The following is a 12,368-nucleotide window of genomic DNA, read 5'->3' as shown; positions in this document are numbered from 1 at the left end:
AAAGTAAACTATGTTATAAGACAGTCCTGGAGATAGGTATTTTTTATTTATTTGTTTGGCAAGACCAAATAAGCAGTAGCATTGCACTGATTCCTTACAAAGACAAATTCCTAAACCCAGTTTTGGTAGGACCATGAGTCCATGTGGTAGGCCACATTCTCATAATTTTAATCCTACATCTCTCACCTGAATTTGTCAGCAAATATTACCAGGGTAGCAAATGTAGCCAACTCAGACAAACCAATTCTATTAATAAAGGCAATTTATGGCCTCCAAACACCAATGAGTTTTAAACCAAAGCTATATTCAATTTGGTAACCTAGTGGTTTGTAGAATAACAAGTCTCTTTAATAGCACAATCCTTACATTACATGACTAACAACTGTGCTGTGGGAAATGTATTATCAAAATTTTCTCCCGTTTTACTAGCAAAATATGAGAATATCGGGAAAAATACTTTATACTTTGACTTACCCCATTGTCCCCCAAGATGTCTAATTGCTTTATGAGGTCTGGAATGCTGACGTCCTACAAAAAGAACATAAAGGTGTGACCTGCACACTTCATTAGGGTGGTGGTGATTGGTTCCATGAACATGGCTAAGAGCAACAGAACATTTAACATTATCTTGAAGGACAGCCATCCAATGTCAATGGTTTTCAGACTTTGCTGATATCACCACATTTTGAATCAAGGACTACCATTATGGTTGTAACTATAAACCATATTCTCAGTTTTCTGTGACACCTCAAATTCTTACTTGATATAGAACCTGAATAGTTAAAGTTATGAGAAATGAAAAACGGAGTCTTACAAAATGGGATTTGCTGGACAACTTTAAACAGAGGTGGGGCTAAATGCTCTGTCTAGAATAATGTTAACATACCTTCACACCTTCTTTCATACAGTAGATCTGGAGAGCGCTTACACCATCTGAGAATGGGTGGATTTGGAGATTAAATGGTGGGGACCGTCTTTCTCTCTCCTTTAATTAAAGTGGAAACACACATGAAAATGTGTTGGAATAATGGACTTTGTAGGTGAACATGTACTGACTAAACAATTCTATTCCCTAAATATTCATGCTTTGCAGGCTATATGTTCTTTATCTCATAAAAAACCCAAGTCCACTGTAATTTAATTACGATGGAAAAAAACCCCCAATGTGCTAAGCAGCATTTAATATTCAAAATTCAATCTGTGTTGATTGATTATAATTGCATGCACTGGTTATATGCTATGTTTCTATCCCTTGATTGGATGAGCATAACCCTAAGATAGGTGTTTTAATTAGAGCAGCCTATATATGTGCTTGGGGATGGGGGTGGCATATTTCAGAGGAGTTCCCAGAGAGTCACTTTAATTAAAACACCTCACAATCGTGTATTTAGCCCCCATAGGTTTAAAAATGGGCATGGAATGCTTTATCTAAACCTCATTTGATAAGGTTTAGATAAAGCACCCCAGTGGCCATTTTTAAACCTGCAGGATCTTATACATGTGAGGATGAGGCCATGCTGGAGCATTCTTATTAGAACACAGAGCAGACTTGATTAATCGAGTCTGCTCTGATGTGTTGTAATTGGAGTGCGAACCAGCACATGTACAGGCAGCCAAGGTTTCTGATGAAAATACTTATATTTACAATTCTCTTATTTTGTTCAAAATTGTTGTTCCTGGGAGTATTCATTCTTATAAACTTATTAATTATAATACCTGTTGAGAGCAACAAATTCAAAATTGGCCTTTATCCATTTATATGAATATTTTGCAATACTTGCTCAGCTCTGAAGGACTTAATCCAAGAGAAGAAAGTCTGTAAATAGATGTTCCTGTGCTTAGAAGGGAATGGAGTGGGGCCCAGTTTTAACTTGAAAACATATTTTAGTGTTTTGGGCACTTAATTGAGTGATTTTTCAATTTACTTCTAAACCAAACAGAAACACAGCTGTCAGCTAAAGCTCTAGGAAAGATTCATAATCAAGGAACTGTCACAGCTCTGAATTAGAGAAGGAGGTGAGTTATCACCAAGCTCTGAATTATGAGCAAATGAAGCCCTAAGCATTAACTGAAATCTGCAGCAGAACAATAAAACAAAGATACTGCTGAAAATCCAAAACAAAGAAGGGCTTTGACTCAATAAGCAAAGTCAGCTCAGTTAAATATAACTGCAGATTCACTACTATAAAGGGAAATATAAGCTCACCTTGCTACACATGACAACGAACCTGACTTTTTGCAACTTCAAGCACCTTTTAAGACTTGTTAACCATCTTCAAACCAGACCCTTAAAGAACTATGTAAATTTGGGTAAAGAGAGGTAGTTAGCCAGCCATGTTAGGCAAAATGCAGGGTAAAGACCTTGTAGACTAGCTAAATCAGAGAAACATAAGATTTTGTGGGCCAAATCACAAACATGACAATGCACATCATTAGGTGCTAGGAGTCATGAATTAAGAATCATGAAAATAAACTACCATTATGAGTCAAATGCAAAGAAAAGGTGCCAAAAATGGGAATCTGAAACTGAAGTCTAAAATGATCAAGAAAACCTCTGCTCAGCTGTTCTCTATCCCTGAAGGCACCTAACCATCAGAGATACCTTATTTTTCTCACTTTAAAGTTCCCCCATACCCAGAACTATTCCTCAATGCATGTCCAAACTCCCCCAGCTTTATCAAGGCTGAGTAGCTGAGTGCCTAGGTCATGACCAGGGATCCAGGTTTTCTGTTCATCATGGTAAAATGCAATAAAACATGGATTTTCTCATTTTAAGGAGAAAAATGTGGAAAGGGCAGGTTTCCTCTTGCGGGCTGGCAGAGTTCCAACCTGCAAGGGGCTGAGGGGTGTGGGAGGAAGGCGATCAGGCAGGAGGCTCCACGTACATGTGTGTGCACACATGCACACCGCAGCCAAGCAGCATGAGAACAGCTCCTGCAGCTTCCTGTTTGTGCATGAGGTGGGGGTGGATGCAGGATACCCACTGCAGGCTCAGGGGTCCCTGCCCTGTTGCCCTCCCCCCCAGGAGCCTCTACAGCCCAGTGGGCAGGACCAGGTGCGGCAGGACAGAGCAGAGTGGGGTGGAGAGGCATGATACTGCTGCCGGGAGCCCTGTGCAAGGGCAAGGTGTCCCCTCTTGCCCAGCAGCAGCAGGGGGCACAACTATGCACCACCTGCCCCACTGCTTCCAGGCGGGTAGGGGGCACCTTGCCATGGCAGTGTTGGGCTCCCAGCGGTGGCACTGAGCCTCCCTACCCTGCTCTGCCCTGCCCTCTAGGCCGCTGAGGCCCCCAGGGGAGGGCATCAGGGCAGGGAGCCCCAAGCCCACAGCCACCAGCCTGCATCCACTCCATTTCCCACAGCCATGAGGCCCATGGGGGAAGGGGAAGCCAGGCTCCATGCTCTACTCTGTTGCAGCATCCACCACTTCCCATGGGCAGCAACTGGGGCTCATGCGCTGTGGATCCAGGTCCCTGGCCCTGCAGCTCTGGCAGCTGGGGGACCCCTCCAAAAGGGCAAGGGGGAGCAGGGAGCTGTGGGTGGGGAGTGAGGGGCACCAGCAGGGTCCGGAGGCAGTGGGTGGGGAGTGAGGGGCATCAGCAGGGCCCAGGGGGCTGTGGGTTTGGAGGGCAGGGCACTGGCAGGGTCAGGGGCTGTGGGCTTGGAGTGAGGGGCACCAGCAGGGCCAGGGGGCTGTGGGTTTGGAGTGAGGTGCCCCCGCAATGCCAGAGGCTGTGGGTCGGGGGCACCAACAGGGCTGGGGGGCTGTGGCTTGGGAATGAGGGGCAGTGGTGTGGGTAGGGCATATTAGGGCACATTAGGGCTGCTCAGCACCACAAAGAAGTTGATGGAGGGCAGTTGCAGTAAATTTACTGTACCCTATTACCAGAACATGTGTGGATGCTGATGCTTTACTGTGCACCTAATTAGTCAACTCTGCAGTAAAGCTCATATGCAGATGCATCCTGTGGATGTGTCTACACATGCATTTTAATGCACAGTAACCTATTTTACTTCACATTAAAGCATCACATAAAAAAGTGCAACTACGCTAATGCATAGTAAAATAGGCTACTGTACATTAAGTGCCACTTAAAAACCATATGCATTCATAACTGCGCATTAAGGCAGTCTAATGCACAATTCTTTAGTACTTCTGGAGGTACTAAATGTAATGCTCATTAGAAAAAGTGCCTTAATGCACTTAATGCACATGTAGATGTGTCCTGTGTGTGGCACTTTGTAGCCTCATGATTAGGGCACACCTGGGAGCTCTGGATTCTGGTCCCTACTCCCTGGCCTGTTTATGCATTTTATCCACTGACTGCTTGATTTAAGATATGTATAGTGGACCAGTGAACAAGGACTTGGATCAACAGTTCCCCTCTTCCTGGAAAGTATGATACCCCTAAGTTAGATCATGTTCCCTTTTGTGTTTTTCTCTCTCTCACCCAACACTTCTTCAGGTAGTTTCTGCTCAGAAGCATAGCAGATCAGACAAGAGCATTTTTAACCAGGAAAACCTACAGGCTGCTGTGTAAGACACTGTTCTGTTGTCCCGTAGGATCAATATGTGGGACAATGGGCAACGTGTTTTGCCCAACAAAGTGATGGCATATCCTGGCACAGCAGATCTGCTTCATTTGGCAATGTCTGTTTATACCCTTAGACCCTTGCTCTAATTACATGGCTCTGCTTCACAAATGGTCTATAGCATACGATAAGTGCTTATTGGCTGACATTGTCACATCATGCTATGAGTAAGTTCTTTACATGCCATGAGAACTTACTCATGGCATGATGTGACAGTGTCAGCCACTGAGCATGTATCATATGGCAATTTTAGTATTGATATCTCAATAGACTGCTATACGCAGAGCTGTTCAGTTGTATTGCTTTATAGATCAGGACCTATGTTTGGCATCTTTACTTCAAACCTGCAATAAAAGTAAGACTATCTTGTCAAGCTTGACAAGAGCAGCTTGCTCCAAAAAATCAGAAACCTACATCCTCCACTAAAGTGAACTAGCAAAGCAACATTCAAGTCAATTTATACGCTCTCTGCTCTCTCCTATGCCTGATGAAGGGTGACTGTGCCTGAAAGCTTTCAGATACATATAACTTGGTTGCAAATATCTAGTTGGTCTAATAAAAGAGATCACCTCTTCCATAAGTTTTGATTCCTTTTGCCTCCAGACCAATATGGCTACAACCTGGATACCAAGGCTTTGCAAAGCTTTGGTAGCTGATTTGATTCAGAGGAGATTCGGCCTGATTTGGGGGCTGAATCTCCAAATCTGAATTGAATTGGAAGACCCATTAAAATTAATTAATTAATTAATTAATTAGAAGCCTCTGAATTGATTTGGAGTTTCAGGCGGTCCCTGCTCGCCACCACAGGGAACTGGACCCGGGCTCCGTGCTGATAAGTAGGGGACAGAAGGGCTGGAGGAGGGGGGAGGGGACCATGGGGGGACCTCCACCCAGTCCCATCCCCTGCTGGCTCCCCCAGCCCCACTGAGCGCTCTCCCCACCCCAGCCACCACCCACTTCCCCACCCCATGGCTGCCCTGCCATCCCAGCACTTAAAAAAAAAAAAGCCCTGCACTCACTGACTGCCACAGCAATCAGGACCTCTGGAGGCTTGTGGCAGAGCCCCCCCATGCAGGGTGGGGTAGTGGGGATTGCCCCCCCTCCCCACCTGGCACTCGTGAGGCAGCTGTTGCATCATGGGTGCAGTGCAGCTGGGCAGGGTGCTGCAGGGCTCCGCGCATTGTCTGGGAGCTGGAGCCACTCGGGCTGAGCACTGCTGGGTTCTGGATGACTGCTGGAGCTGCTCCAGTTCCGGGACAGTGCACAGCACCCTGCTGAGCTGTGCTGCACCTGTGTGATGCGATAGCTGCCGTGTGGGTGCCAGGTGTGGGGGCTGATCCTTGCTGCCCCCCGCTGCATGGGAAGGCTCTGCCCTGAGCCCCCAGAGGCTCCAATTGCTGCTGCAGCAGCCGGTGGGTGCGGGGCTTTTTTTTTTTTAAAGTACTGGGATGCTGGGGCTGGGTGGGGCAGCAGGAGTGGGTGGAGGCTGGGGCCCCACTTGCTGCCACCACACACCACCACTGACACTGCTGCTGCCGCCTGTTTGATTCAGAGAAGATTTGGCCCAATTTGGTGGCCGAATCTCTGAATCTGAATGGGCCGAATCGAATTGGGACAGTGATTTGAATCACCAAATCAAAACACTGTCCCTCTGAATTGGCTGAATCCGAAGCTGAATCAAATACTTGCTGCTTTGCACAGGCCTATTGGATGCCATTCAAGTCAATTAGCTTTTGCTTTTGACACCATGTGAGGCTCAGGGGAAGCATGCTGGATAAACCTAGGCCTGACCATTCATAAAATACAGGAGATATTATGAGATCTGGGATTTTGGCCATTTCTGTCTCTAAACTATAATAATAATAGGCTTATTCTGTTTGTCTGGGGCACTCTGATTGGTTGCCTTGGCAGCCAATCGCAATGCTTACTGAAACAACCAATCAGAGTGCTCTGAACAGACAGAATAAGTGTGTTGTTATTACAGACGATCCTGAGGCATTTCAGACATATCTGCATTTAAGTCAGAGCTAGAATGAAGCACTGGGCCCCCCTGCTGCGGAGTGGGCAGGCTCTACCGAAGGAAAAAATAAAAGCGGTGAGGGGCCTGATCCTTTTTGTTTTTTCCCCAGAGCCTGCCCACTTCTCCTGTGGCCAGGGCGCAAGCTGCTGGCGTCCCTGGTGCTTCCCTCCGTGGTGGTGGTGCCCCCTGGGACTGCCCGGGCAGGGAACCAGCAGGTGGGTACTGCCCAGGGGGTGCCGCCACCATGGAGAGAAGCACTGGGGTGCCCTGCAGCTCAGGGGCAGCACAACCTGCTGGCAGCTCACTTCCCGGCTGCGAGAGATGCAGGCAGCCTCCAGGAGGAAAAAAAAGATCAGGCCCCTCACTGCTTTTTTTTCCATGCAAGCTGCCACCACGTAATGCAGCCCCTGAGCTGCAGGGGGGAATGGGGGCGGGAAGTTGGTGCTTTCCTCCATGGCGGTGGTGCCCCCTGGCATCACTTCTGCAATCAAAATTTAATTTGCAAATGTTTTGCAGGTTTCAGCTAGTTAGAAATATTGCACCTGATTCATCACTCTGTTACACTCATTTTAAACTGGAGTAATCCCTTGCTTAAATTCAAAGTCCAATTCACAGGCATTTTGGGTTTCAGTTGGCACCCCCGGTCCCACCGCGAGGAGTGGCTGGTCATTACTTCAAGCTCGAGGTTCCGGAACTCCAGCAGCTCATTCTGGTCTCGTGCATCCTGAAGCTCCTGTTGTAAGCGGCTGTTTTCTGCTTCCAGCTTTTCTATCTGGTAGAAATATTTGAATTCATGATTTGTGCTGTCATTATAACAACACCGAATCTTTTTGTAAAACAGAGAGGAAGCAGCATCTCACAGAATAGAGAGGATTAAAATAGTGAAAAAGCCAAAAGAGCAAGATGTCTCCTCCATGGCTGCTGTTTTACCTTGACGGGCCTTTATTTTATGGATGAACTCTGAAAACATACACACATGCACTATATAGGTCATAAAATGAGTAGGCTGGGATTTGCAAAGGGAACTAAAGAAATCAGGAACACTAAACCCTCTGTAATTCAATGGAGGGTGGGCACTTCACTCAGGTGCTTTTGAAAATCTCATCCGTGAAGATTATGGATAAACTAACTGAAAAGGCTTAAGATCCATTGCAATTGGAAATAAGCTTTTAAAGCCACATCTGTACAGCAAGCTTACTATGCTCTAGAGCCTGCTGCACCTCTCTGGGTGGGTCTGCTTCTAAACTGGAAGCATTACAGCCATATCTAAGCACTGCTATGGTGAGCTGATTTCTGCCAATCAGTGATGCTAATTAACTCACCTGAAGTGGTCTCTTTATATGGATATGCAACTTCTGGTTTAGGAAATAGCCTGCCTGGAATAAGGCAGCTGCTTGAGGACACCACTCTAAAAGTAGAGTAAGTTACTATGTACTTCTGACTCAGGTCTGTAAACTTTTCCCTATACATAAATCTGTTCTAAATAGTATTGGCCTGCCAGTGCTTTTTATTTTAAGAAGTATTAGCTTTTCACCTCTAGAAGCATGAGTTCAAAATATCCTGCCTGAGGTAGCAATGGTAAAGTCTTAGCCTAATGCAACACAACAGGCTGTTTCTGTCCCAGGTGTGGGTACCACAAAAACAGAACCACAGTTCATTAATGAAGATGAAAGAGTTAAAGCAGAACCTGCTCACTGTTCATTCATTAAATTCACAAATCCAAATTGCAAATCCTGAATGTGAAGGTATTTCATGTGTCACCTCTTTAAAAACCAACACTTGCGGATTTCGAGCATACCTTTTCTAAAAGTTCTTGGTTCCTCTTAATGAAAAGTTGTTTATCTTCTACCCAGTGAGAGTCCTGTTTGATAAAGTAACACTGATAAATAAGAATCAAGTGACTATTTCAATACTTAGCCTACGAATTACGTAATTCAGCATGATTGTTAAAACAAGCCACAAGTACTTCGTTTAGATACTGTAGTAAAATGTTCTATAGCAGTTGTATTTCATAGCAATACGGTAGTCTATTATTTAGCAGCAACACTGTTGAATCCACTGGGCTTTTTCATTAGAAGCTGATACCTCCCTGAAAGTCTATATTGAAATAATGTCCGTTATGAAATCAGGACCAGTGTTTTTAGTGACTGTGCTTCCTCTTAGTCGGTTGTAAAATGGGATTCTGATTACTTGTGTTTGCTCTGATACAGTTCACAGGGATATAGGTATTAACCTTACTCTCTGTCCAAATTCTCCTTGCAGTTTCAATTTTTTTCAATGTTCTTCATGCCCTGTCCTAAATTGTTCCATACTGAAAACTAGGAAACATTTAACATGGGACATACTAGACTCCTTTATAATGTGGCGGAAGTGATGCATCCCCATACCTGCACTCTACAAGAATTTTTAGCTAAACTGTAACTGAGCTTTGTAAAGATCTGAAAATTAAGAGCCAGATTCTGATCTGTTACATCAGCGTAAACTCAGCATAATGCCACTGAAAGCAATGAAATGAGATACTACCAGCATAAAACCAGGCTTAAAATTGTAGAAATGCAATGTATTGTTACTACAGTGTGTCCCCTCTGTGTGTGCGACAAGAAAAGGGTGGAAGTCCTGAGTGACTACTACTAACTACTGCTACTAAAACTTCTATAGTCTCTCTTGAATGGACAACTGTGCTCGAATCCCACTGTATGTACCCGAAACTCTAACCTACCCATTCTGCCTCAGTACAATTCAGTTGGATCACTGGTTATGTTAGTGTCCAGAATAGCTACAAAATTCTTGATGCAAATGTGATATCCTAAGAGGAACACTGATGGCCCAGCTTCATGAATATGCAGCAGCAGAGATTAGCTACAACAATAGCAGAAGTTCATGCCCAGTGCAAAATATATACCTGTCCTTTCTGTGCCAATGTTTTTTCCAGATCTTCAATTTTAGCTTTATACCTCTGGACTTCTGCCTGGAGCTGCTCCTGTGCCTATTAAAATCAGTTACATCATTACACAGTAGAAAGAAGAAATGTATTTAGGGGACTTTCAACGATGAGAAACTGGACACAGGAGATAGCCTAGTCCTATGTCATTATTTACACCCATAAGACATGTATAAACATTGCTGTGTTAACTTATTTGCATGTTATGCCCTTTTTGCATTTGTTTGGCGTTGCCATGAATGATGTCACAAGAGCATACACTGTTGAGAATGAGGCCCCGGTTGCTATTTATTTTTTGTATTATAGTAACGCCCACCCAGATTACAGCTGCATTAGACACTAGGAAAAGTAGTCCCGGCACTGAAGAGAATACATTCTAAACAGATGAGCCAGGCAAAAGTTAAGAGAAAGAAATTTATAAGCCCCCACATTATAGATAGAGACTCTTTCAGGATTGGAAGATTTAGTGTAACAGATAATTTGCAACTTTGTCTAAAGTATGTCCCCATTTGAAAGACTCTCAAATGTATTTTCAAAGAAGGGTGCAATGCTTGATCTCCCAGAAACCTATAGACATTCACTGTGCTTGCAAAAACCTGTGTGTGGCCACCTGCACAACACGAGGAATTGTACATGCCACTATACAGGATCTTCCACTTCGACACGTCTACATCAATTTAGGGTTTCCTGACTCAGTGGGGGGAAGGCATCTTACAAGTTGATCCATTGTGTTCATCTTTAATAATCTCCCTTTTTACATAGGCTCAGCCAAATAAGTGATGCTGCCATCTAACAGACTTCACAAATATGCTGATCTGATTCCTTAGACGTTACTTCACTCTTCCCTTTGGGACGCTTGTATGCTCTGCTTTCTAGCTTCTGCTAAATACTTTCCCTCCCCCAGACAAATACTGACCTTGGCTTCCCTTTCAGCATCTATGATGCCCCCTGTCTGCTCCTGGAGCAATGCATATGCCCTTTGCAGAGCCTGGTATTCCTTTGTTAGCTGTCGAAATCGCAACTCTGATTCTTCCACTGCTAAACTCTGAAGAAACAGAATGAAGATGCTTTGTAAGAAGAAAACATAGGATCACTGGAAAGGGAAGGAATGCCTAAAATGGGGTCTCATGGTTACTCCTGTCTATAGTTTCACCATGTCTTGACAACCAACGTTGATTTAAAATGGCTTTTTAATGCGTGTGTTGCAGTGGTAATAAGGGTGTTGAGTTTAGAAACCTAAATGAAACATGTAGTTTTATATTTTCATAGATTATGGTCAATCTGGCCTTGGGTTAATTTTGCTTCAAATTTAGCTACTTTGGTCACAAATAGATAAGCCATGCTAAACAAAAACAATTCCACTACTCCTTGCCACACTGTGGGAAATTGGTGTCTTCTACAATGACTGGCATCTTTAATTTTTTGATACAAAGACTTGTTCATGAGATTGACCCTTGCTAGTGGATTTTCCCAGCAACTGGACAGTCCTCTAGCATCTTACTACTAAAGTACTTGTCTTTTTAGCTCAGGTGGTAAGGTTTCTGCTTTCAGTGCTGAAGGCTCTCATGTACTATCTTTGATGACATTCGAGGTATTTGTATGCAAATGCAGCTGTGGCTCATTACAAAGGGAAACATGCTTCTGTGAAGTCAATTAATGAAAAGAGTCTAGTGACAATCTTGAGAACCGCTGGACTCAAAATCAAACAGGAGTGGATAGTGTTTTGGACATTCAAGGAGAACTGTAAATCAGGACTTGAGGAAATACCCAAAGGAACAGACTCAGGGCTCTATTTCCTGCCTGATGGAAGTGACTGATGAGCTTGTTGACCAGACTATTATCAATTAAAAGTACTGTTTAGAAAAGTACCTGAATTTAGCAATTACAGGCTATTTGTATATTCATTTATTTTTAATCATATCCAAAATTAGTAATCCTAGGTTCTAGAGGCTAGATTTTCGAAATTCTTCAGGGTTTGGTTTTCAAGATCTCAGCATACAACTGAGGCAGCATTTACAGAAGAGCTCGGTACTGCTTGTGAATCTAAGCATCTGAAATATTTGGGGATTCTAATCACCTATTCTCTTGAAAGTTTGGCTCAAATTGTGGAGAGGAAAGGAAATCTTACTTCATCCAGGTCATCATCTGGCGTTGCTGGTGTTCTGTCTGTTCTAAATGAGGCCATGGATGAGGTTTCTGAGTCCATAGAATCATCATCATACCCGAAAACTGTATCCACTACATGTCTCTAAAGAAGGAAAAAAACACAGGGAGCTCTGAATGCCTTCTGGAGGCAAATGGCATGGGTTTGCATAACGGGAAAATATAAGTCAGTTCCAACACACATCAGGAAGCACTTTAAAAATGTAAAGAGCCACAAGACATGAAAGAATGACAACAGGCTTATATCCCCAACAGGAAATGTGTTTGGAAGGATTCAAGCACAGGTCCAAATTATTAGCTGGTATACATCACTTTACTCCAGTGAAGTCAATGGAGCTGTACTGACCACACAATTTGAGGATCTGACTCATATCAGAAAATTAATGAGAACAGCATTTCCTTCTTCACCCATTAGAAGCATATAAAGTCGTACATTGCTATCACATAACAATGCTCAGAACAAGACCATCAACATTTAGGCCCATGAGGATACGGCCTGATTAAATACCTGTTGTGCAAAAAAGAGACAATGGGCATAATTCTTCTGTTCCTGACACTTGTGTATATTTGGGAAAGGCTTTACACTAACAAAACTAATATAAAGGAAAGGAGAATTAGACTTCCTATTAGTTTTCACTACTACGGTAAAGA

The 12,368-nt window shown here is 43.7% G+C and overlaps 1 protein-coding gene across 3 annotated transcripts in view; it reads right to left on the bottom strand.

Annotated features, from left to right (window-relative positions):
• The window catches only part of JAKMIP2 (janus kinase and microtubule interacting protein 2), a 134,866-nt gene that overhangs the window by 23,760 nt on the left and 98,738 nt on the right, over window positions 1-12,368 (bottom strand). For all 3 annotated transcript variants that reach the window (XM_019478604.2, XM_006265020.3, XM_019478606.2), the window contains exons 9-15: window positions 11,683-11,802; window positions 10,471-10,599; window positions 9,516-9,599; window positions 8,412-8,474; window positions 7,287-7,385; window positions 887-985; window positions 475-528 (exon numbers count right to left, since the gene is read on the bottom strand). In XM_019478604.2, coding sequence (XP_019334149.1) covers window positions 475-528; window positions 887-985; window positions 7,287-7,385; window positions 8,412-8,474; window positions 9,516-9,599; window positions 10,471-10,599; window positions 11,683-11,802 — 648 coding nt within the window. The remainder of the gene's footprint in view (window positions 1-474; window positions 529-886; window positions 986-7,286; window positions 7,386-8,411; window positions 8,475-9,515; window positions 9,600-10,470; window positions 10,600-11,682; window positions 11,803-12,368) is intronic.

The sequence above is a fragment of the Alligator mississippiensis genome, chromosome 9 (genome assembly GCF_030867095.1).
Source record: "Alligator mississippiensis isolate rAllMis1 chromosome 9, rAllMis1, whole genome shotgun sequence".
Taxonomy (NCBI): domain Eukaryota; kingdom Metazoa; phylum Chordata; order Crocodylia; family Alligatoridae; genus Alligator; species Alligator mississippiensis.
The sequence above is the reverse complement of the archived record's forward strand: the minus strand, read 5'-3'. Positions and strand labels throughout refer to the sequence as shown.